The 27,751-nt window shown below is 40.9% G+C and overlaps 2 protein-coding genes across 4 annotated transcripts in view; one reads left to right on the top strand and one right to left on the bottom strand.

Annotated features, from left to right (window-relative positions):
- LOC145434897 (sushi, von Willebrand factor type A, EGF and pentraxin domain-containing protein 1-like) overlaps positions 1-27,751 on the top strand; it is a 221,150-nt gene that overhangs the window by 44,918 nt on the left and 148,481 nt on the right. For all 3 annotated transcript variants that reach the window (XM_080312126.1, XM_080312125.1, XM_080312124.1), the window contains exons 8-12: positions 20,777-20,959; positions 21,973-22,112; positions 22,876-23,086; positions 25,157-25,336; positions 26,321-26,527. In XM_080312126.1, coding sequence (XP_080168252.1) covers positions 20,777-20,959; positions 21,973-22,112; positions 22,876-23,086; positions 25,157-25,336; positions 26,321-26,527 — 921 coding nt within the window. The remainder of the gene's footprint in view (positions 1-20,776; positions 20,960-21,972; positions 22,113-22,875; positions 23,087-25,156; positions 25,337-26,320; positions 26,528-27,751) is intronic.
- On the bottom strand, positions 959-7,838 carry LOC145434909 (uncharacterized). The gene is made up of 4 exons (XM_080312140.1): positions 7,519-7,838; positions 4,967-5,166; positions 3,219-3,506; positions 959-2,212 (listed from the first exon to the last, which is right to left on the bottom strand). Exons 1-4 carry the CDS (start codon positions 7,748-7,750, stop codon positions 1,391-1,393), a joined length of 1,542 nt encoding a protein of 513 aa, XP_080168266.1. The 5' UTR covers positions 7,751-7,838; the 3' UTR covers positions 959-1,390.

The raw sequence follows: 27,751 nt of genomic DNA, 5'->3' as shown, positions 1-27,751 counted from the left end.
ATCAAATCGATTTTTGGTTGGTTTAAAATATCTCCATTTCCTTACTGTAACCAAATACTAATATCTCGTTTTGGCTCATAAGCGGAATTTTATATAGTACGTCCGGTAAATAGATTCGGATGTTCAATGCGACCTCCAGCTAAAAGGTTTGCCCACCCTTGATCTAGCGGAAGCCAGTCGGATGACTATAATTCACTATTTTACTAGTTTCCAGAGAACTACGAGCCAACTTCGTTTGATAGATGATGCAGTGTCGGTAAAGCATGTTATTGCGTAAAGATTTCCAACTATACATCGTGATCGATACACCTATACTTTCGACCTCACAAGCAACGACGCGGTGATACATCTTCCTAAACATTATCGCACTGACGGATAATTTCTATCGTTACTTCGCGCCTTGGTCGACATGCCGTGTAGTGACGATATGCAACATACTATGCGATGTATAGATTGATCAAATAATAGCGACTTATTCCAACAAATCGCCTGCACACACTGAATACAAAAGCATATATCGTGCTGTCTTTTCGCGAAATTGCCTGTTGAAGTCGGAAGGCATTATTTGATTATGGGGCACGGAAGTCATGGTTCATTGTTTCAGTATAGGTCACGTACGTCCTCTGATCTATACAATATACATCTTATAATTAACATACCCCACTAGATTTACAGTACCTACTTCACTAAAGTATAAACGAGAGCCCTAGTTTAATGAAATAGTCATGTCGTCGTAAGAACGCATTCAATTATTCTGCACTGAGACGTTAGATTTCGTATGCCTTGTTGTCTAAATATCAGCATGCCAGCCATAGCGCACTGTGTTCCTTTTTCAGTATTTCGCCAAGCGGAATCCCCACTCAATCTGTACTGACCTCCGTTATCGCAATGTCCCACTCTTTGAGCCCATAAATCTACATTTATCACCAATCAGCCCCCGTATAAAATACAAAGATAATACAACAGAAAAACGTGTTTTAATGGAACTTGAACTGTGGATAGCAGACCACTACTCAAAAAGATGATTGATATTGATCACCATAATAACATGCACGTGGACTCGTGGCGACGACAATGATGCTTTCAACGATGGCAAATAAAATACTCATCGTGCTTCCTACGTCCTGTGTGTGCTACACACTGAGCATATTCGTACAACATCACTTCACAAAAGCACTGAGCAAAATCCAACTTGAGTTGTTCAAAAGCAATTTCCTAGCAGTAACATAATAAAAACACTGGTCAGGCAATGGTTCGCCAGAAATCAACCTCCATCCAATGTGGACGAGATCCGCAACACATGGCTTTCACGTGTGTTATACATACTGAATGTACGGCATAATTGGATGGATTTGATGTTCTTTATTTTAAGACTAGATTCGTTATGACTTTAAGATTTAGTATCAGCCACGACGTGTGACTCCGACTTCACGACAATCTTCGTCGTAAGTACATTTTTGCTTTGTTTCGACCGTAGCGAGATGTGTGAAGTGGACACCAATTTTTTGTCTTTGGCATCGCTAGCTTTTCCGTTGGCAGCGCTCGATTTACGGCGTCCGCTTCTACTCCTGAAGCTAGGGTAGTTGAAAAAGAACGACGTAAAGTTGTTACTAAATCTCTCGTTTCCTGAACTCTCGTCTGATGGGAGGGTATCTCTCGCTTCGCTTTCTTTACCGTTATCTCGCGTGTTGTTGTTTTGAGTGGCTTGCTTCTCTCTGTCGTCAGAATTGTCACCATCACTGATAGCGAGGACATCAACTATTGGAGGTTTCATCTCTATCTCTTTACGGGACGGATAACTCTTTATTCGTATACTGCCTACGTTGCTTCCGGTAATGCCCGCGTTGGAATGTCTGTGCAGTGCCACCTCTGTTTTAGAATTGGAGTGCAATATGCCTTTACCGCAACAGTCGTACATCCAAGGGAAAAGCATACGACGCCACCGTCTGAACGTGGTTATGATGCACAGGATGTTAATGATCAGGTTGACGTCGTACATCACGACGAGGGCGAAGACTGCATTAGGGAATAAACTGTACACTCCCTTCACCCCGAACGCGATGCCGAGGTCTGTCACAATGCAGACTCCTGATAGCACGAACGATCTTCTGATCAGGCGTAAGAGGGAATTGTGGCATCTGACGTTGAGGTTTCTTGCGGAACGAAGCTTGCTGTCCATGATAGGGTAGAGGAAGAGTGCCAGAAAGGAACTCTGAAACAAAATAACACATTGTTTGATATCTGTCGTTTGATATTCCGTCGTGCTGATACTGTCAGGTCGAGCTAGTAAGATCTACATTCCAGAAAGTCCTATCAACCCGTGTTGAAGATGTGTGAGTCAAAGTCCTGATATTGATAGTGTCAGTTGCTTTTAAATCTATTTGGCGTAATTTCAATATGGTTTGAACCTGGACTGCTACAGAATGTATGGATGTATTAAAATGATACTTAGACTGATAATGGTATGAATGAGCTATATAGATGATTGACGCACCGCACACCACGCACTTGGTAATATCATGCTAAAACATGCAAATGTGACTTTTGTTGTTGTTTGTTGTTCATGGAGCTACTATATCAATGACTATTTTACATCTGAGAGATACTATTTATGTTCACGATTCCAGAGCTCCCGATATAGATCACGACAAGACGGCACTTACGCCAATCAGATGCCGATGTGACGGCGGTGTGAGTGAATTTGAAATGTAAATATGTGTCTAAATTTCAGTTAATATAGATATTTAAATCCCAAATCCATCTTACATCCCCCCAAAACCAGATAAAATGCCACATTGTGGCGTTGGATAACCAAATACATATCACTAAAACACATAATCGGGCTCATTCCAATTAAAATCAAACCGAATCGAATCCCACATTGTTTGCTTTATCATACTGTGATCACACGTCACTTGTCGCGTTTAATTGCTACGGAACGATCACGTTTCCATCTAGGGATTAGTGATATCTGATTTGAATGTAGCCAAATTTGGTGTGCTGCCTTATTTTCGGCTACCTAACAATTTAATCAGTCAATCCCCGTATAATCCGCGAAAGAATGATTTTAACCACCCCAGTGGTCAGCTCTGGCTTTAATTGAAGCTTGATCTCACGAAGTTCTGAAGATCGACAAAGCATATATACATGAGGCAGCCAATGTTGTGATCAAAGCTATCTCGCACCACGATGAAATCGAAATTCACAAACATATGTACCTGGATAGCGCTCGCTAGCAATCCAGCGATGGTGTTAACTTTGAGTCCCTGCGACGGCACAATGTCTGGATCATCGGTGACGTTCACCGCCACAATGTCCTCAGGCGTACCCTCCTTCGCGAATCTGGTATTGCACACTCTCCCGGACGCGCTGTTATGCGGTTCCACCACGAACAGCACCATCGACACGATAGTCACAATGATAAAGCAAAATATGGTCGCCCAACTGACGAACCGCACCGTGCGGTCGTAGAGGTGCTTCAACGCTTTGTTGGAGTAAAATATTCTCTGAAAAGCAGTAATATATCTCAATTATCTCTTGGCAAATTTTAGGATCATGGTGATTGCAAGTTGCACAGTTGTACTATCCTAATCAGGTTGTTTTGGATTTAGACTGATACTTCCACTTCTGCGCCAACGTTTTTAAGACAAAAACACCTACTCTTTAGACCAGCGGTTCCCAACCTTTTTCGGCGCATATTTACGGATTCGAAAAAGAGGACATGTAAAACTCTGGTCGTTGGTGAATTGACTAAAAAAGGATCATTTTTCAGAGAAGGTGCTCTAAACATTCGGTTTTCGCTTCTACATTTTGATAAGTTGACTTTTATGGCTGGTTCACTTTCGCGTTATATGCAGAATAGGCCGTCTTCACGTGCACTTTATGGTCGTGATAATTAAATATATATCACTGGACGTTCTATCATTTTCGCCCCCTTTGGTGTTTTCACGCCCTTGTTTCTCAAAGTCGCCCACTGGTGGTCGATATCGCCCTCGTTGGGATTTGGGAACCACTGCTTCTGCTTCAGACTTTGTATTTTGTAAATGGAAACTAGTTTTGTCGTAAGTTTTCATGAAATAGTCATACCGATACCGACTGCGTAATATAGCCCGTGCACCTCCGTAACTGAAATTGTTTACTACAATTTCAACTTTACTTGTTGTGTCATCAATAATTTTAATTTAGTCGTGAAGATTCGCCCTGCTATTCCTAAGCAGTATCCTCCAATTGAGTGCAAAATGTATGCGATCCTTCAACCAAATATAATCACTATTGCTTGAGTACTTTTCCGATCATGATTTTATGCTTTTACTTGAAGCAATTTCGGCGTATCTCAGAAATCGTTACTTCTACCTTTACTTGAATAGCAAGGACGGCTACTTTGACCATCTCCGGGTATGTGTTGTGTGCGATTGCGCTTCTAAATACATATTCGCGTGGCTAGTTTTGAAGTCTCTATTTCCTTGTAGGTACATCGCTAATATATCCGCCGCCTGGTGTTGTAGGAGTCGGTATGAGGTAGATTTATGGCTCGTATTATGAGCAATTGTGCATTGACTGGAGGGTCAACCGCTGCGGTTAATTTGAAAGAAATCTAGTCATCATTTGAAAGAAAAAAGTTTCATTCATGCTTCGTGAGTTAAGTCTGCGCTCTTAGCTAAAAGACTGTGTATTCGCCCCATAAAGGGTACTACACGAAAACAGAGAACCTAACTAATAATTATATCGCGATTATAAATGCTACCTTCCTACGTTTGATAAGTCTGAGGTATGTTCTGGATTCGTGTATCACGGGTGTTTATTCACACCCGTATATCACACACATTCACGCACATTTTCGCTAAGATTGTGGTGGCATTCGAACAATTGGTACCATTTCTGTGGTTAAATTCAGGCAGAATACGAGCTTAAAAATGCATCTTTTCTCCTGAAGCCCATGTAGCCGAATATAGGTCATATTACTCACCTGCCTTAACCAGAGGAATAGGTAGATGGGAAATAGCGATACGAGATACAGCGCGATGCTTATGTTCAAAAGGATAGCGCACTGAGTCTGCGATTGCCATCCAGTAAACAACAGCACTTGGTTGTTCGTGAATCGTATAATTGTGCATATCACGGAGAAAATGCACATTTTCTCCAGCCATCTGCTTCCTACAGATTGCCCTGAAAAATATAACACAAAGTATTAAATGTGGGGAATGAGTATTCGCATTGACTTCAAATGGCATCTAATTAGCACAGGAAATGCGTTTTAATGTATGGCAGGTTAGATGCGCATCAGCTGTTTACCATCACATTCGCGTTGGCGTAATAAGATTTGTCGATGTAGCGGTTAAAATTGGCATGATGGAGCATATGACGCATGCTATTAGGTATCGTATAACAGTACATATAAGGACAAATACATAGGAATGTACCATATCAATCACTGTTTCAAACTCTATTTGAACCAATTTCTAGAAGTAGACTAAAATATGACCGAATAATCGCATCGTGGCATTGCGATTACTTTGCATTTATCATTGGGCAAATATGTGCTGATTGACATCTCCAAACAACCGCCCAATAACCATTCCTATTTGGTAATTTGAAGTACTACGGGTAATATATTTCAGTTATTAAGAAGATTTAAACACGATGATTCGGTTCGACCGCACTAATATCGTGATTGTTTCGAATCGGCATTTATTTGACTTTACACGTCATACAAAAAGGGGTTTCTCTTGGAAATAGTATCCATGTGTAATATACTACATCACAACTGCAGTTCCAATTTGAATCTGGGTATGATATGAGTAATATGCTAGGCGTCGCGATGCAAAATACGGACGCGCAACCAGCGTCAGGACACGACTTGCAGTGATAAATTTCGCTGCGTAAAACTATGCACACTTGCACAAATGTATGCTACTGAGATGACGAAAGCAACATAGAACCGTTGCAGTGGCATTCAGCAATTCTTACTAGCAATGTGAATCGCTCTATGGCGAAAACAGCTTTCTTGACTACAAATAGTCACTCTAAAGATTCTGGCGGTGGTTCTCAACCTTTCTGACCACGAGGCACCGTCTCAAAGGAGAACAAAACAGTTCGCAGCACCCTAGCACTTCAAGCATCATGAGCCTTGTATCCTAAATGCTATCATATGTGGGCAAATTGGCGTCTCAACGCCATACACGATTCAGGCCTCCCCCTTACCTCGCTGTGCTCACCATGTCGTAACAAAAAATGCCCAGAAAAATCCAATAGGCACCTGTGAGACCATTAAAATACGGACTTATCTCTGTTGATGAGTAAACTTGAAATTGTCAAGTGACCTTAGACCTGTGGTTCTCAACGTGGGCGATATCGCACCCCGTTGGGTGATTTTGAGAAACATGGGGGCGAAAATGCCAAAGAAGGCGACTGGGGGGCGAAAATGTTAGAACGTCCTGTGAGATATATTTAATTACCACGGCCAAAAAATACACAAGAAGACGGCTTATTCTGCATATGACACGAAAGTTGACTAAAAAAAGATCATAACTAGGGCGATATTTTTACATGTCAAAATAAGTCAAATATTTGTCAGAAATATAGCGATAAGCCAAAAAATTGTTTACAAAGTCAAAAACTGGAATTCTTCCTATGTCCAGATTTCGTTAAAATGAAGTTTTTTTCATGTGAAAATTTGTCAGTTTCCAAGTCGAATAAGTTTTTTTTCCGGCCAAACTACTTCGTAAGGTCAGACAGATTGAACCAGAAATGAAGATTAGTAGTACAATTCTAACATTATGTGGGAAAACATCTAATTTACATACATGAGGTCAAAATATGGTCAAAATTAAGTGTCTTTAAGGCGATATGAAAATTGTGATTGTTTAGGTCAAAATCTTCAGTTTTTAGGTTAAAAGAATCGCCCCGGTAATAACTAAATGTAAAATGGGCGCGCAAACCAGTTTTCAGAGCACCTACTCGAAAAAAATGCCCTTTTTTTGAGTCAATCACCAGCGATCAGAGTTCGACGAATAAATTTCCCGTATATATCTTCTATTTTTTGGATCCGTGAATATTGGGAGCGAAAATTTGAGTCGAGCTTGAGAAGTGGGCGATTATTCAAAAAAAGGTTGGCAATCACTCTCTTATACCGTGATGATAACGTGATGGTGTCACATGACGTAACTTAAATACTATCCACTGCATCAATAAACGAATGGGGTAGATGTCGCAGCCTTTGCCTTTCGACTGAAATCACGTGATCTCGATCATCCTATATTTAAATTATTGACAGATCATCATAGGCATTTCCAATTCCATGTCGGCGCCTTTGTTTTCGTTATTTTACAACTATATCTAATTCGATTGAAGCAGGTCTCGATAAGTGAGGTTAGTACATAATCAGCAATGATGTGCTAATTTGTGGATGTTGTTGGTTTGAGAATTTGTTTTTCATAATTAGTCAGCCACTGATTGAGAAAGACTTTGCGTCAGTTGGTTGTGCTAACATAGCAATACCCACCACAACGGTATTCCTACCTGAGTATATTCTCCGACTGCGTTGTACCGTGTAGAAGTGACTCAGGGCGTATAATATGTACAGAGCTACGATGAAGCATGTGGCTTGGATAATTTCGCAAACGATCCATTCCGATGTTGAAAAGGGATTGTCGTATGATGGTTGTATTATTTCTGGTTGGGTTGCCGGATTGTATCCACCGCTGCCCTCCGTGTTGTGAACAGTCTCGCTAGTTTCTGTTATCTCCCGCATAGTTCTTAGTTACGTTCTGTTGGGATAACACACGCCTTGGCGTGGTTTAAAAGAGAAAATAACCTGTTGAAATGAAGCATGTTAATTGTACGTGAGTGTCGGATGGAGACAGGAACGCAATTGGCTTGACATTGGTACACTGGATGCCAAATATTTGTCAGCAATAGAGAGAGAGAGAGAGAGAGAGAGAGAGAGAGAGAGGGAGAGGGAGAGAGAGTGGGAGAGAGAGAGAGGGAGAGCGATAGAAGGATAACGATAGAGAGACAGACAGACAGACAGACAGACAGAGAAACATTTATTGTTTTGTTAAACATAAAATACGAAAGAAGGTGGCGATATGACCTATGAAGGTCATGTTACTCGTCACCTCCGTGACAGTGAAGTAATCGAGTGTAATAATTGAAAAAATATAACAGTGGGCAGTCTGCAAGATAGAAGAAAATAAGAAAAACAAATATATAAAACAAAGACGGTAGCCATGGTGAACTACTAGTTAAAGCATTATGAAATCAATAAATACCTAGGCATTATATATCCGTCAACGGGTATAGACTCTCGGATAATATTTTAGTTAGAAAGATTGCAAGAAGGTAATCCAGGTATTGGGTTTTAAATTCATGCTGAGACAATTCTTCGATACATTCTTGTACGCTATTTCAAACGCTTGGGCCCACATATTCAATAGACCAGTGCTTTTCAACCTTTTTAAGCTCCATTCGCCCTTTTTTTTAAATAATTTCATTCGCACCAGTCACCGAAATTTCGTACACGAAAAGAAAATGAAGAAATTTATCACTTTTGTATTCGAAGTGCTTCTTGGAGGTACAGAGCTTCATTATTTTGCATTCAGCGTATTGTATTATTGATTAATCAAGCACTAAAGTCACTGCAGTAGAAATATCACAGATATCGCACTCCCGTTGTTTTCAAGAAGTTCGTTGCATTTTCCGGGGGTATCGTGCAGTGATTTCCTTCGAAGCTTAAAGAGCAAACCCAAGAGCAATATTCACTCGCTACAATATCACTTTGCCACTAAATGTGAATGTGTTCGCATTTAGAACGCACAAAATAGTAAAACTCCACTTGAATCGTAGCATCAATGTTGAGACTAGCACCTTTGATTCATTTTCTGACAACATTCGAAAAGATGCTTCGCGTAGCTTACTAAGGTATGTTAGCCGATTGGATGGTACGGTGGGCGTTGAAATCAGAAATGTATTGCTATACAAACCCACACAATCCAAGTAATTGATGACAGTTATTTATGGATAAGCTTAGGCTTCATTCACTTCTTATCTATGCAGCACACAAATCAACATATCTTTCAATAACAGCGTTCGGCATCCTTGTGTTGTCAAAGCCAACACTTGCACCTTCTTGAATATTTATTACTTACATAAGATTCATGATTAACACACAGTTATATCGGCCCGGGTAGCCAACTTAGGGATGGCTCTTAGGTCAATCGTACAATATTGGAAAACTGACTGAAATAATGCCAAATTATCGTTACTATCCCGCATATCCTTATACATAAAGAGTAATACGGTTCAGCAGTCTAATTAAGCTTAACTTGGGCTGCAGAACGAATATCGTTAGACATACGGCTTGGTGGATTTGATTTTGCTCTGCAGAGGGTGCTCACTGCTCAGAGTGCTTACTGCTCAAGTGCTCATCTGCTCAAGCTAAATCGGTAAAGTTCGGAATATTACAAAATTTGTAGTACAAAGGCAGTACGAACACGAACTAGGCAAACTTTCCCCACGGATCAGCAAGCTTAGTGGCATCACCAATATGTTAGATATAGGCCTATGCCTTTACGATATAGACTTGGCTTGAGATCATCAGTCCAAGAACAGGAAAGCGTGTCTAAGCCTAAATGGTGGAGTTCGCATTATAAACAGGCCATTGCACTGGTCAGTGGATAAACTGCCCAGTGACCTGATAATTCGATATGATGCAAGATAAATATTCATTGGACTTAAGACACTAATGTGCTTACACCAATTTTATTTTCAACAGCCTCTAATCCTTGGTTAGGTAGGCTACACGAGTAAACAACACTTGTTATAGATCTAATGTGCTAATTGTTATAGTTGAAGAAACGCTAAATTCTGCTGTTAACCAATATGAATGTGTGCCAAAATTCCAATATTTTGCATTCAAGTATGCCAAATGTCAACACTGCGGCACCGGCCACTATTACCTACATTCCTGCAAGGTCCGTATAAAACAGGGGCGGGCACCTTCTCCGTCCGGCGGGCCGATAGGGGAACATGAAGATAAGGCGGGCAGGATTTCTGAAATTTTTATGAGTTCAGGGGAGCTCCCACGTGGGAACTCGCCACAGATCCATCCATCCTACCCGGCACTACCCTTCGTACATACAATTCAAAGACGAACACATTCTTGCAGTTGCGAACTATACCTGGTATTGGGAAACCGATTCACGGGCGAGCCCAAATCGGTGATATGAAATCATTGTGTATGTCGCTTCTAGTCACGCCAGACGCGATAATTTGTTGATTAAATGAATGAATTTGATTAATGATATTAGTGTGGGTATAAGCAAGTGCGTTCTTCGAAAATTTACGACACGTTCTCATAATTTTGAACATTGGTCATGACGTAAGAATATATATTAATGCTCTTGTCGCACATTATTCACTTCTGGTGGGTTCATTCTTATTAATTACGCCGTTGGAAACTCTTTCAACCCCACAGACTCGGGCTATTTTAGTGTATCTATGATACTTTATTTTCACAATGAAGATATGCACGTAGAGACACTAAATCGCGCGAAGCGCGCGAATTTTTTTAGTCTGAATCCATCTGCCCAAAAATATTGTACTGTTTATAGATATTACGAATATTCTGCAAAAATTTGGGAATGGCATGGCCCCATTTACCCCTGGCTACGCCTAAGCGGTGAACATCAGTTTTATTGGAACGTCACTTTGTTTTGCTAATGATGTTCATCGTCCAAAATGTTTGCGCCTAAATGCCTGTAGACGGCGACGCGGGCCACTTCATCACTTATGACCACGATCTGTCGGCAGGCCGGATAAAATACCGTCGCGGGCCGGATCCGGCCCCCCGGGCCGTATATTGCCCGGCCCTGGTATACAATATCCATACACGGTGGATGTTTCCGAGCAACTTATACCGATTCCACTCCTTCTTTTTTCCATGCGGTGACGTAATCCTCTCGCGCGGAAATAGTCTCTCAAACTTTGCAATATACTATACAGATACACGCATCGTGAGCGTTCCTCACTTGTGAACTGGAAAAGCCTAGCTACCAACAACTCTTTAGAATTTCTTCCAAACGACAAAATTTACGGTCTCACTGTACTTAATATCGTGTTAAGTTTATTTGAATTATTCCACGTCGGAAAAAGTGGGAAACATGGACAATTTTCATTCGCACTCATCCGGATTTTTCAATCGCGCTATTCGCACCACGCTTGTCATTCGCACTGAAATATTTTTCATTAGCACTAGTGCGAACCGTCACACAGGTTGAAAAGCACTGCGATAGACTGTTGGATCAGTCTAGAGTTCATGCGGAGAAAGGGAAACTTATTTTCATGAAGCCTAAATGCATAACGTACAAACATCAAAATTAAGAATAACAAAAAACAAACACAGTACTCGGTACGATCGATACGACCTTTCGCGGACAACTATAGTCAACATAACGACAGGTATGGCTACATAACATTAATGAATGTTGTAGCTACAGAACGAAATTTTATGCTTACTAGTAATCTAGTTATTGCTTATCGAATAAAAAAGGTACACAATTCGTTCATATCTAATATCTATGTTACCGGTTTCGTTACGTCAGGGTTTTACTAACGCGTTAAAGGTAAAGTTGCCGGTCACGTGACGATGACGGTACCTGTATTACATCAACAATGCCATTTTATGCTATAAGCAATTTCGTGTTTATCCCCATAGGCAGGGCTTAATCACTCGGAATACGACCTTAGCTATAGATTTCGGTAACGCAAATGCAGCTCACATGACCATCTAATCAGCAGTCAAAACTAATCATTATTTACCAATCGAATCTAATTCTAACCCAAGTCTACATTACTAGGCTGATCAATCTTAAGTACAAAAGAAATTTCATCATATGCATAGCCATATGCAATCGTACCTGTGGCAATATTATTGTGGGATCTCGTTGTGGATCGCTATCGCTACGTTAATTGCTTCCGCACTGACACTGACAGATCTAGATGCGTAAAAGAATGCCGCACACCCTGTTACTCTACCTGACATTATATGAGAAAGCTTCTGCACCAAGTTTACTCAAAAGATGCCATAATACTGGCTCTGGCAGTAAAGTAAAACCTCGAATGAGCCTGTATGCTGACAACTTTCCTGCAGAAAGCCGTGTTGTAGCAGCATGTCAGCATTTATGTATCCAAATCTGCACAGTCAGACAGTCCGATTATCTGGTCGAGAAATACTGACTTCTCTACGCGCCATTGTCGATATTTATCCCATTACGAATTATTACATATCCATGCGAAAAAAGAGACGATTTATTACAGTATATTCATTGAAGTGATTTATTTCGTGCTCGTGGATGGCCCATTGACCTACCGCTTTTCTCACCAATAGCGATTACGTTGATTTATGCATCCCTGCGAAAGTATCTCCAAGCGAAATATCGTTCTGTGTTTTACGAGGTACTTACTGCTGCACCCAACTATATCAGTAACCGACTTTGCAAGTTTGAATCAGTTCGCTGCCTGTTTTGAACTGCTAACCACTAAAACACAGCTATCAATAGTCATCTTTTTTGTCTTGGGATATAGGCCTATATACAGCATTGATAAACGGTTTTGATTGGTAGAAAATCTAAGTTTGAACATGAAAGTAGGGGATTCTCCATGGACATAGGAAAACATTTTAAAACCATTTAGGATTACATAATATCTTTTATGCCCATGGGTAAATAAGCTTTTCTGAGCCATGTTCACGTTCACGTACTCAGAATATGATAGATAGATACCTGAAACTTCTATCATCTATGCAGTGCATGGTATTGTAGGAATGGCTAGTAGGCTTATCACTCGCAATATAACGATACGATTTCACACAAGTCGTATAAGCCGCCAAACTCTTAACTGCCAATCAATGACACATTCAATGGTCCACACATGGACTTTGGAAAATTGTACACTTCCAATCACCGAATTGAAATGCCGCAACTGATGGGAGCTCCTCCATCCAGAAAACCGATTTTAATGCGAAATGATCGTCACAATGTCACAAACCTTCAAGATCAGATGTTAACATTTCAGGGTAATAACCGCCTGACTGCACCTGAATGTCGCGATATGTATGCGCTGCTGTTATCATGTTTGAGATAACATATCCTCCATCGGGCAATGGTATTAAGAAGTCGGAAATATAAATGATATATGAAGAGTAGATGTAGATGTACTCATATTTAGTCTAGCTGCGCTTGAACTCGCTGATGCCTCACCAGTTTACTAAGAGTATAACGCATTATCAATTTCGGACGGAAAATTCGCTTAACCACGAGACACCATATTTATCAATTCGCCGGTTCTGGTGAAGTCAAAGTTCAAGATTCCGATTTCGACATGTACTATTCCGAAGAATAACAAAACAGATAAAACCTGATGAATTGCGAATACAAGTCACGCGTTTCACCTTAACTCTGTTGACATCAGTATGCATTTCCATGGTACCTTGTTTCTAAAGATATATCTGTTGTAGAAATAACAACCTGGATATACAGAGTTATTCTGAAATGCTGCTACAGAAATCCACCGATTCAAAGTTTGAGGTCAAGTATTGTCAACATGGAAGCGATCAGTCTTGAAATAGGATTGATAGCAATAAAATAAGAAATATTACTATTTACAAAATTATGCAGATATATGACATTGGTAAGGCGCTGTAGTGTTTCGATGTTATTGAAATTCGTTACTTTTACGTTAATTTTGCGTGCGAACTAGTTAGCTGAATTGACCATCAAAGCATCTCTGTCCGCATATATAGTATAGCCATATTGATGGGGAAAACCATTAACGTCAGGACTTAAAGTTAACCAATTACAGGCAGACTTTTGTTTTATAAGCGTATCGGGTCATATTTCGTGGCTTGAAATTAAAAACAACAACAGTCCAACACTAATTAAACCGTACCGACACAGTGAAATTGAGATGGTCGCAATTTTATGATCATATTAGGGCGAAACATTTTCGCTCTCTTGATAGCGCACAGTAAACTAGAAACGTGGGTTTTTCAGATTGGCATCATGACGCGGGGTGCGCATCAATTCATACCAGTCGGTGGAAATGATCCAGATATATCCAAAATTAAGAGACTCATGCATATATCAGTAGGACAGGGAACAGTGATTCGAGTATACTCGAATTAATTAATAGTAATAATTCCAGCCGGGTGATCTGAGAATATTCTTACGAGCACTGAAATTATACAGAACTGTCAGTAACAGTTATATGACTGACGAGAATTATGGATGCAAAACTTTCTTCCGCGTAAGCCTTGAAATCTAGATCGACGCAATACAGCATCCAAAACATGTAACACAAAGCAGAATACTCACAAAACGTAATGAAACATGCATGATCGAAAAATACCAAATTAACTTATTTTAGTTATGATTGGTAAAAGGTATATATGTGAACTTTCCAAGTCATTCTTACTGTTATGGCATCATAATGAAGGATACATGGTTACTGGACTCGACTCGGAGCATATAATACTCGAATAATTATTTATTATCGAATATCTCAGCTGCTCGATTTTGCTCAGCCCATGCATAAGTTGCATGAGTGAGTTCTTTTCAGATGTACCGCCTCTAAATCTCGAAAAGGTGATGTTTTTGGCGCTGTTGTTTGTTGTATTCATGGTGTTTGTCCACTAAAATGGTCATTTACACCAGGCCGCTTTTCTTTATTCTGATTCCGAAGCTGCCGACTTGTAACACGGCCCATTTCTAGGCTTTTCTAGGACACCGCTTGCGCGGATGAGATCGCGAGGAGGAGCGTAGATAAACCTCCAACGGTTAGTTGGGAATTCTGGAGTCGACCTCGGTCGGACTCGAACCCGCGACGCATTCATTGGTGATACAGCTGTAGGTTACACCCCTACGGTATCTTGCGATCCGTTTGGTGTTAGTGTAGAGACTGAATTTGGTACCAGAAAGAGCAATTGGAATCATTTGCACCCACGCCATGATGAAAATCTGATAAATCCGCCTATTATCCATCAATTGACTTTGTTTCAAAGCTGTCCGTCTTTCTATGATGGCAAATCCTTTCCGAAAGCGTCAGCTCTATCACGTGTATAACATTATTACTTCAGCAGAACCCACATAGCAGCTAAAGCTCAAGCTAATAAAGTGTAGACCACAAAGGCCGTATGTACTCTTGAACTTGAACTTCGAGTTTAAACGAACTGGAGGTGCTGCTTACATCCGAGATTAAACGAACTGGAGGTGCTGCTTACATCCGAGATTACTAACCTCATGACTATGATGCGTAGATTATGTATCAGGAATATCTGGTTAAACTCACAGTTCGTCTTGTTCGTCTCGTTAGAGTCGCGCACACACTGCTGTAAACGTTTAGTACAAAGGTATTCTATCGCCATTGATCTTGATGATCTGAATTATATTTGCTAGGAGCTATACCCGTGAACGCCGAATTTTGATTGTGCAGAAGGTAGCATACCAAACTCCCGTATTCTACGACACATTTTCAGCATGATGCCATTCTATTGCTTGATGAAAATTACTAAATATAGAGACGGCTCTATTTGGGTGCATACGCGTAATGATTCGATGCGGAGGCAATGAGAATTAGGAGTAATTCAAACAGTAATAGCGCATGAAAATATTTGCAGGTCACTTACTGGGAAATGCAAACAGATCGAAAGAATGTAGCCTAGTATGTTCCATAGAATCAACCAACTTCCATTCCATGAAGGGATCACCCTACCCTGCTAAGTTTGCATGTCGTATGTCACAGTTTGTTTAAAAATACGTTTGTCATCGTGATCTGGTTTGACTTCTGCACAGCATCGAGATGCTCTCGCAAACCAACAGACGCTAGCAAACGTGATACCATCTACTCTTCAGGCTACACATCGATGAAACCTTCGATTAGTAATACCCGTATACAGACGGGCAAGACACTTGAGTCAAATCAACCCTGCTTTCTGGTGACCGCATAACGATTATCCTACGTTGAAAATGAGGCAGATAATAATAATATTAAATTGCGCGGATAATTTGCAACGTGCACAGTAGGAAGAATTTTTACAACTCTCATGTATCTCGTCTAGAGACAGCTCCCTATAGCGAAAATACTACCTTTGCCCTTGCGCTCCATAGCTCTGATGTCAATCCGACAGCAGTCATCGTCTACCTACGCAAATCAAATTTGTCCTCGCGATGGGAATCATTCAATCCTACGTCATAGCAGTTTTTATTCGACAAGAATGACACTTGCATTGTAAAGTTGGGCAATGCTCTCTCATTTTTTGTTCGCCAGGATAGGTCAGCGTAATGGGCAGACTTGAATAAAAAGAAAAATTGCAGATTTTACAAATTAGGTTAGAATTAAATAAACACATCTATTTCCAAATTAGGATAAAATTAGAATTATAGCTACGGAGTGTTTTTCAAATGAGATTAGCATTAAATTTGCTGAATTCGCGAAAAATGGGAATAGCAAATGTCTGCAATCTGCACAATGCGCAGCAAGCTTGACTCGATTCGCTCTATACAGTTCTCCTGTAGCATTTACAGGGATATAAGAAATTAGATTCGAATCAAAATCAGGGAGAGAAACATTTCAAACATTAGAATAAAATTATAATTAGACCGAAGAAGGATTTCACAAATTAAATAAGAATTAGATTAACGTCAATTTGCTATGATTAGTCAAATTATAAAACTAGAAATATATAGTTCTTCAGATATGACACTGGGGCTGAAATAAAATGCATTTGGCGAAATGCTGCGAAACGCTTGTGGCATCGTAAAAATGTTTACTAGTGTGCTGCCTGGTATTTTTAATATTATCCAATGGTGTAAATTCAGGTAAACGTGAGTCGCATTTCAACAACAGACTACATACAATGCTATATGGTAATAAATGGTTGCAATGTATCCACAATGTACTTCAAATGTTGTAGCACATCACGTTCTTGCGAATGATGCAATCAAACTGGGACATATCTGTTCAACTTTAGAACAATTGTAGCTGCTTGAAGGTTTCAGTAATCTATTTCTTTATGTTGTTAGGCGTTCTTCCAAGTAAGCCTGTTTCAGAGGTGGCCAGTAAGTACTTCTTCTTTTTGGAGCATACGCAATTAGGTTTTGTCTAATTGCAGTACTTAATCAAGCTGCTCTGCAATGCTACGTTCTACGTTTTCAGGCAAAACTACTTGATGCCTAATAGACTTTCGATTTTGTGAATTAAAATTCGTTTTAGAATATATTTACATCGCGTTTACGAGTGACATTGACATAAAGAGTGTGTGAAATAGCCACTGCATCGCAGTGAATATACATCCGTAAATTGTATGGTTTTTAGTGAGATTTGTAATCTCGCGTGAATTGGTCCGGGAGATGGACCATGTCATTGCGAAGATCCCGGTATAGTTAGTAACACTAAATATACTGCAACATTTGCTGCAACAATTTGTTCAGCTAAATCACTAAAATGTAAAATATTAGGACATCATCAGGTTATAGATTCGCAGCGCTTTCATCGAATGGCTCACCAAAGCGCAGAGAAATACTGTGTCTCGCCAAGGGCGCGTCTGTGCGAAAGTAGACATGTCGGCTGTCATCATGCTGTAGCTTCGCCCAGATACAAGCGGCCAGAAATAAACCAACAGTTTCAATAGAATAATAACATTTGTTTTGAATTTGTTGTAATCAGGCGGAATTGTTGAAGACATATACGTGTGAATAGTAACGCACTAAGCCTCGAGCTGGTACTTGTAAACAGTGATCCAAGGACATTCTTACAGGCTATATTTAAAGTGGTGCATTTCAGTTCGCGTAGCGGAACGACAGTCACCGTGCAACATTAAGTCGCAGAAAATAACGATTTCGATTGCTCAACGAATTGAAAGCCGCCTGCGTTATGTCGAGCCGATGAAGGAAGTCATTGATCGCAATGCGCTGCTAAAAATACCCCACATCAGAGCATAATTAACCAAACATGACATTTTACACGCATTTCATGTCATTCAATACGCCGAATGATATATCGCTCGCGACACCACGCCACAGATCGCAGCGATATCTCATAGCTGCGTTGGAAAACAATGCGTCGCCTCAGTCCTGGCAATGAAATTCTGGAGATTATCACTTCATCTTTCATTGGTTGATTCCTACCTCTCATAAATGGAGTGGGCAACTGTACATTTTTCAATGCTAAATTAATGTACGCAATCTTTCTAAATTTCAGATCTGATAAAACAAGCAGATTACGAAGGTGAGCCACTAGTGCCCCGTGTAACCATGATGAATAAATTATACCCAGTGAGTGTCCATCTGTCCATCGGGGTAGGCAAGTTAAATGTATAATTCTAATAAGACGTTGTTAGCAATCATCCACCTCTACAACAAACGTCACGACTCAGTATGTGGTGTTACTGAATTCGCAATAAAATTCACAAGCAATGTTCCCTCTTATTTTTCACGAGTCTGCGCGCACTCACCAACTCACTGCCCACTGCCCAGTCCCTTGGACAACAGTGCGTAACATTTTGTGGTCCGAAAGAGAGGACAATGTGTTGACTAAAAAAAAGGTCATAACGTTGACTAGACTCCATAATTTCACGTTTTTTTTACAAAATGTTGACGTTCGTCGCGTCGGAGTCGAGTTTTTCATCTCATTTTACTAAATTTTCTATATTTGTACATCGAAAATGGTCGTGAGTTTGATCTGATGATAATCAGTGCCTTCTGCGAAAGATAAAGTGATATTTTGTTTGTGCACGGCGCATATTTTTCTGTGTGCGCATACTTTGTCAGCAGTGCGCGGCCGCGCATGCGCGCGGCTTAGAGGGAGCAATGTTCACAACGATCAAGTATATTTATTATCAAGTTAGCGTGTCCCAAAAACATAATTTAGGTATCCAGCGACTACGTTCCAGTTCACATAGATTCGACAGATTGTCGACCGGTTAAAGAAGCTGCAATCAGACAGCTTCAGCACATCTGATGAAGAATTTCTTAAAAAGCTCACTCACTTGGTTGCTATGGTATGTGGAGTGTCTTCATTAAAGGCGACCGCAGTATCGCGAAAACACTGTACTCAAGACTCAAATCCTGTGGTATGAGATGGAAAGGAGAAATGGAAATTCACGCATGCCTCACGATGCACACAACTCGTGACATTTTTTCTCTCAATTCTAAGGAGGCCTCTCCGGCCATCTAGCTATAATTCTAATAAATCACCATAATCACGCGGCTCGTCCATAGTTGGTCTTTATTATATAAGCCTTGCGTTCACCTCTTACCCTCACCACCGACACTATCCAGATTCGTAACACATTTTTAGCTTTATCTGTTGACGGACTCAGCAGGATCAATCAAACGGCCCGTGTTATCGGATTTGCAACAGGTCTGTTAAATCAAGTGGCATTCTTAGAAGGTCGATAGTGACAGATGTGTGTGTGCCCTGCACGAGAAATAGCTCAGATTCACGAAAATTCCCCTTGCTATCATTGATAGACAGCGAATGCTGCAGGACAGCGTGACACACCTTGTGTTTTTAGTGTCGTTGGTACACCCCGGAACAAGATACGTGTTTTCTGAAAGCATATTCATTATCCTTTCCTGTGATTTTAAACGAGACAGTTTTTTCTGTTGGAAGCATTCTAAAACCTACACATTCACCTTCATTCACTTATACTCTGATACTGCACACTGTAGCATATTGTTGCGTTGACACTGACAATTGGCTGCTTGCTGTTGCCCTTCAGGCCTCCACACATAAAACAGCGCAGTAATACGGTGGCTGGTTAGTTGTTAGAACTTAGAAGTCAGAACTGAATCATAGGACTCAATCAAGGAATGCAAAATGATGAAGTTGTCACTGATATTATTGAAGTACAACTGCAGTGATTTACAGCTGCACTGACGTACATACAGAATTGCACATCCAGCGAGCTAATCGAAGTGGCTTACCAGCTCTGGAGTTTTACAATCGATTATTTTCGTAAGCATCGTAACACATGAGATACACTCCCCTGCAATTGTAACGGTTCACGATAGACCAAATGCAAAGCTCTGCGGCGATAACTTCTTCCTTTGAGATATTCAGAGAAGAATACGCCAAATGATGCAAATGCCAGACATTCGACAATAGATGTTTGGTTTGTTTCAGAATATTAGTTCGCTGCATGAACGGGTTTTACATACCACGTTCAGTTCATTTTCACATTGATCAATGAGTCATCGGTAAGCCAGATGCAGCTTGAACACTATACGCCCTATAAATTTAGAAATGTGGTGCAAAATGTGGCTCATGCATCGCCGCCTGAGAATAGGAATCGTGTGTCGCAACATTTGTCCCGTACGGAGCTTGCCAAGCACGGTGTTTTGGAATACAATGTCAGCCTGGGCGGCGTACCTCTGTCCAAGGGTAGGATTGAATCCAAGTATATTGAGTGATTCACACCTGGCTTGATATGGCTTTGTATCCATAAATTCGCTTTTTAATTTATGCATATGAACTGTACGTAATCGTACTCGAATATATGCCTTTTATTTCGGTCACAACGTTATACCGGTTTTATAGTAACTTAGAGACAGTCATTTTCAAACAGTTCCATAAAAAGGCACATATACTTTATGACTAGCAGTCTTGATCACCAGTGTCTAAATTAGATCAACAAATAGCAATCAAGTTGTTGAGATGAGCCTAAAACCAAGGTGTGACAGCCCGCAGAACGACGCGCCAGCTAAAGACCAACTCTTTTCAGATCTGGAAACTGGCCGTTACATAGTTGAAGACTCGTCGCGCTGCGATAAATTCTGTACATCAACGCATTGCTGCCATGGAACGGCAGACTGCCGATGCGGTACAACAACAGGGAAATATGAGTGTGTCTGCAGGCCTGGTTATTACGGTACCGGATTAGAGAACGACGGAGAGGGGTGTAGCCGTAAGTAACGAGTTTTTATTTTGCTTTTATAGTACCACCGCGAACAGATATGAGTGGCTTATCTTTACCCAGACATGTGTTGTGTGTCAGTATATGCGTTCAATGTACATTGTACAATCGTACATTATACTGACTGACATGGTAAATGGTGGGTGCAAAATGTTGGTTGCATCATCGAGCCAGCATTGACATGGTTGACCAGCTTTAATCAGGCTTGCACACATAGAGATAACACATATATTCGTTTTTAGTAGACGCGATTTAACTATCTCGCAGTCTGGCGATGGGATGAATCTCATATATTGGTTAAGTCATTTGGAATTAGCAACAGATCGGAATGTTTGGGGCTTTGTACCTTGGATCGCAATACCTGTTTCAGTGTGGCATAGGCCTACATCTCCAGTCGAGTTATATGGGGTGGAATTTGGGAATAACTGAACAATTGAACATGGTGTTTCCTGCAGATGTAGATAAGTGAATGCACGTACTGACAACTGACGTAGTGCAAGTACAGGATACCATATGTGCAGAAACACTATCGAGCACCAACTAGTGGCTTAGTATTACGTCGCTTTTTCAATCGATTTAAGTGTTACAAGCTTCTGCATCGTATTCATAATCCATCCAGTTTTCAACACAGCAATGCTTCACTGATTCGCTTTTAGTACGGCAACCATAAGTTTCGTGTTCGTCCGAAATGAGTTGGTGACACATGTCCAATGTCCATCTTCCAAGGTGTATCAATCGTCCACAGTCGCGCGAGCCCCATGAATGTAGTAAAATAGCAATTTGAACGACTTGAATTTGGCTTGAAGTAGTGCCGTCAATGCATCACTTGATTATACCTACGCTATGACAGCACCATTATAAACTGCCGCGTAGTGGCATTACTGAAATATATCGTGTAGAGCTCGTGTGTACAGTACATCCGGTGATATCGTGGCTAGGGTACCACATAAGAGCTAAGGAATGGCGCAACGATTATGCGAAATTACATGTTTCTAACATTCCAGCTTGCCCGAGTGGTACCTACAAGAACGAAGCACTGCCCGGGAATGAAAAATCCTGTATTCCTTGTCCTGATCCAAAAATGAATTCTCCCTCTGCGTCGGTCTCGTTGGATCAGTGTCTATGTGAAGAAGGCTTTAAAAAGGTGAAAACAGCGTGTCTAGTCAAGCATAAATGCGTCAGAAGTATGCCCCAGGAGTCGATCAACCTTACCAAAAGAAGCAGGGCCGTTACTATGGCTTTTACCTGTATGTGAATGTGTGCTGTATAATGTGCAGTACTTTTATACATACTGTTATAGTAAGAAGAATGTGTATCACGCCGAAAACACACCTCTAAAATGGCTGAAGTAGACATTTTGGCATTAAAAAATACGCATCAGTTGGATTATTGGCACTTGGTGACGAATTTAATTGACTATCTAACGAAAAAATACTTCTTAGTTTCTGACCCACAGTGTGCACTGCATTGCATTCAACGCACAACTCAATCGCAAATCGTATTATCTACGAATTTTCACCATAGCGTATAAGGTCCAAATCACGTCATCGAAAATTTCAGCTACAAAATGTATAGTTCCCACACCTTTCCAGTTGGTGTCTATTGCACCAATTCATGTGGACAAATACCTCAGATGCGAAGTGGTTTCTCTTTATATGTAGGCCTTTCACCCTTTTGACTTGAGGGTGGTAATACACATTTTCGTAGGTGACGTCAATATAACAGATGTTTTGTCATGGAATTGCTAAAGGCTTGTTTTTGTCCACAAAGTATAGGCCTATACAGCGCGTTCATTGAATGCGAGACGTTTCTAGGTTTGATTTGAGACCCGATACAGTCACGTGCCACTAGCTTTTGTGCTTTGAAGAACGTGGTACACGCATTTCATCGAGAATCCTCGGTTTTAGGTGAATGTTAGCTGCCAAGCTCTTATGTGCGAAGATATATCGCCTCCCGAGAACGGGTACTTCCTAGATTGCGACAGGGGATACAAATCCCATTGTACGTCAGCGTGCAATGTCGGTTACGATCTACAAGGCACAGCTACGGTCAAGTGCGGCAAAGATGAGAGGTGGAGATCGGATAATAGAACGGACTTCATACCAGCGACTTGCCAAGGTGCGTGGATTAACGGCATGATGCGCTCGAAGTATAGTTAGTCAAAGCAGGCTGAATTGTTACTTCGATGGCATTAATTACTGACAAAATATTAGCAAGTGGTTACGTGATAGAAACGATGTACTTTCCCTTTTCTAGGCTAACCCAAATATATTTGCTTACTCTCACTAAATATTCAAGTGTTTATGTTTTAAGACTATTTCGATCTCTTTCGATCTCCCTGTGTTTGATGACTTTTTCATACCTGCCAAAAATGTCCACTCCCACTACACGAGATCCTCGTCTAAAGAAAATATCTACTTACCCCCACCCAATAGCAACCTAACTAAGAGATCTATCGACTACTCGGGACCTATCATCTGGAATGCATTACCACCACACATCCGTGATTGCCTTATAATAGATTCAAAAAAGCCCTACTTGATCACCTCTTGTCGTTACACTAACACTGTTGCCCTACCTCGCCCAGACATTGCTTCATTGATCATTTGCTACCATCGTTTAATTTTTCTTCTATTTTATTTTTTTAACTACTGTAACCTTTTTTACAGCCAGACTGCTTAGAGTCAAGTGTACCTGTTTGATGCTGGTGTGATCAGACTAGATGACCTTCACGGTCTTATCGATCATTCCTATCTAATACCGAATACTGTGCAAGCATATTTTCTGTACCACCATCACTGCCGTGTGTTATGTATTTTGGTTGGATGAAAATAAAGACTCTCTCTCTCTCTCTCTCTACTGAAACAGTTTTGATAAATACCTTTTTATAATACGATTTTTAGCAACCTTGTTTCCAATTCTCCGCTAGGAGCTTCTTGGAGGTGTAGAACTTCAATATACAATTGAATAGTATATTCATATTGAAATGGACTTGAATATTTTCGGGTGACGCTCGTCAGGGGTAATCGTCAGTAACTAGTAGAGAAATGGAAAGAACGAGTGTCAGCCGGAAATGTTCGGGTTCTTTTCAATATGAATTAATTATTTAATTACTTACTTTTTTCACTTGGGAGTTTTGTAAAGTATAAATTAGTATTTGAATTGAATTTTCAGACTATATTTCCATTGCTACTTAACAGTTTGTTGTTGCATAGCTACTTTCTTTTTACACTTGGGACTTTTTGTGGCCGGTTTGTATCACTTTTGCGAGTGAACTTACCATATTCACTGGGCGACATGCCTCCTGTATCATGGTTACACAATATACTTTCGAAAACTGCTCTATTTGGGAGTCAACAGTCATTCCGCGTCGTCCACTTACAAATTCAAATGTAACTCATCTCATGTATGCTTCTAAATATATCTGACAGGTCGACTAAATCTTACTCTGGAATAACATTCACTCTGACTACTATGACATTCTCAGGCTAGATATAATTGGAATACAAGTAGTTGGGATATGTCTCAGAAATCGCTGCTTGTACTGGTCGTTGTTGTGTGGTATTCATTGTGGTCATTTACACCAGGCCAATTTTCTTCATGGTTATTCCATAGCTGCCGACTTGTAGCACGGCCCAGTTCGCGGCTTTTATAAGAAACCGCTTACACGGATGCGATGGCGAGATGGAGCCTAGATAAACCTCCAACACTTAGGCAGGAGCCCATTGGGGTTGCAGCTCATTGGGGTTGCAGCTCATTGGGGTTGCAGCTGTAGATTATGCCACTACGCTATCTCGTCACCGCTGCTTGTATTTGTAATTGATGCATGTAGCTGGAAGGGAGTAGATATTTACTATATTGCTGCTACATCTACTTGTGTAGCAAAGCTGGCTACTTTGATAGAACTCAATACGATCGCTTCCCATGCTTTTATAAACATAAAAGTAAGCTATGTGTATCTGAATACATTACGACACGAGTTAACGGAGGTACAACGAACAGAAACGATGCCACACCCGATAAGTACGGAATGAATGAAAACTGAATATTCACGATGTACAACGTAAAGGTCTTCAGAAAGCAATCAGCATAAACATCTTGTAGCGGCCAAAAGGAACCTAATCACCACACAACTCTCGCTATACAGTGCAACACTGACTAATTTCACCTTGTATGTTGATTTCACAGTGCGGTACTGCGAAGCATTACAAGCTCCCGAGAGCGGACACATGCTATGTTCCAAGTCCGACAATTCATACGGGACAGCGTGCAACTTTCACTGCGATGAAGGTTACCGGCTCCACGGCTCAGGCAGAAGAACTTGCGAATCTCAAAGGAAGTGGACAGGAGCAGATGCCGAGTGTTGGCGTAATGATTTTCTTTTCCTACTCGTTCCAAGGGCTGGAAGATATTGAGTGAATATGCACCCCTTGTACACGAAATCGGGACTTCTCAGACTTACAATACGGTATAAATGAAACACAAGATTTCAATCAACATGATGCTTGCACGTAGGAACATAGGATGATATGCATGTATGCACGTGGGTTGTATAACTCCGATATAATTCCGAGCTAGTTTCTGTTTTGCAGGGTTGTAACCCAGTCACAAGGTTCCGAGTCACAATTCAATACCACTGTTGCAGTTTTGACTCGAGTCAAGTCAAGTCATCGCCGAGTCAAGTCCGAGTCCAAAGTCAGCCAGTAGAGGGTCGAGTCCGAGTCATAGTGTTTTGACTCGAGTCCGAGTCCAAATCATTATGTTCACTGTTCAATATTCAGTTCAATACAGTTCAACAAACCTTTTCAACTCTGCTCGGGTGATGTAAAATGGCTCGCATTCATAATACATAGTAACTTTCCGAACTCTTAACAGTTTCTGGCCCTATTTATCAAGTATCAGGACTGATAGACGAAATACCAATCATGTGGTAGCTTCATTATTCGTCGAAGTTGCGAGGAAATGTCCTTCTTAGCCCTCCTAGTCTTTAGTCATATGACTCGGTCCGAGTCATGCACAATGAGTCGAGTACAAGTATAGTCAATGCACAAATTGAGTCGAGTCTAGTTAAGTCATTTTAGTCGAGTCACAAAAAAAATTGCGACTCGAGTCATTACGACCCTGCAGTTTTGTGTACCAACTTTTGGGTCCGAACTTTGAATTTGCACACTCTTTTATCGCCAGGACTGTAGCATAAAAACATGTCCGCTTGAGTAAGTAATGCAAGTGACCCAAACTTACTTGAGTATAGTCGAAAAATTGCTAAGTGCTCCGTCACTGATTGCCCTTCAAATACGACATCGAAATAATATCAACCATCGAAATATTCAATCCGACAATGTCTTGTTTTAGAAATCACCTGCCCCTCGCTGCCCGTGCTCAGTCACGGCAACTTCAGCGGCGAATGCCCCACCACCTCGAAAGCGAAGTTCGGCGACTCGTGCTCGTTTACATGTCCGGCGTCCGGCTACGAATTGCTGGTGGCGGAGACTGTCACTTGCGGTGAGGACGGAGACTGGTTTCCGGCGATTCCACGGGAAAATTTCAATATATGCAACGGTACGGATTTCGTTATCTCTGTTATCTCCAGGCATGCTGTTATGCTATTGAATTCGCCATTTGAATTCGCTGCGTACGGACTACGTGCTGTGCAATTACTATTTTGCTTCTGGCCGGAGCCCGGCATTCGACTGCTGCTGATAAATTTGTCGACTGGGGAAGAAGTTGGCCAACCAAATAACTAGTTTTTCTACGATTGCCTAGAGGTTGTAAGAGGTATCGGAAGAATGCTTAGTGAAGCGATTTAAAATACTGAAACTGATTTCAGTTTAAACATACTGTCGGTGTTGTTGAAAATAAGCTATTCATGACTATTCCTCACCAGCTGAGAGGGCTTCGACGATGATCTTTTGACATAGCAGACAAGTCACGAAATGACATCATGTAACGATGACGTTATACCAACAGGCACGCCCGAATATGTTTAAATATTATTTACGGGCGCTACATTTTCCAAGACATCACCTCACCCAGCTCTACCAAGAACTAATAAAAAGCTAAAGCAATATCTATCAGGGTTGTAATGACTCGAGTCATGACTCGACTCGAGTCCGACTCGAGTCACGATTTTCGGATGACTCGACTCGACTCGAGTCATTTTCTCAAAATACGAAAATGACTCGTCTCGACTCGAGTCAATCTGTGTATTGACTCGACTTGGACTCGAGTCATTGCGCAAGACTCGAAGCAAGTCATTGACTCGAGATTCAGACGGCCAAGACCGACATTTCATTGTAATTTCGAAGCCAACACACTATTGGGATTTCGTTTGTTGGTACTGGTGCTTGAAAATGCGACCAGAAACTGCCAAAAGTGAAGAAAATTGATATGTTATAAATTCGAACCATTCAATATCACCAAACAGAGTTAAAAAAGTGGGTTTAAGAAGACTTTAACTGGAAACTGAGCAGTCAACACAATGACTTGGACTCGGACTCGAGTCATAATACCATGACTCGGACTCGATCCTCTGTTTGCTGACTTGGACTCGGACTTGACTCGGTGGGAATTGAAAATGACTCGACTTGACTCGAGTCAAAAATATAAAAGGGAGATTTACTTGTGACTCGGAGCCTTGTGACTTGGTTACAACCCTGATATATATTCAATCGTTCGATATTACTGACCGATTCAATCATGATTATGGAAACTTTTCGCGCTTCGCGCTATTAGATGATGCAAACGGACTCGGTAATGAGTATATTAAATCCAGCTCACTAGTAT

Source organism: Botryllus schlosseri, chromosome 3 (genome assembly GCF_051294905.1).
Source record: "Botryllus schlosseri isolate E-star chromosome 3, Bs_hap1, whole genome shotgun sequence".
In the NCBI taxonomy this organism is placed as follows: domain Eukaryota; kingdom Metazoa; phylum Chordata; class Ascidiacea; order Stolidobranchia; family Styelidae; genus Botryllus; species Botryllus schlosseri.
Note: the sequence above shows the minus strand (reverse complement) of the source record. Positions and strands in the feature narration are given on the sequence as shown.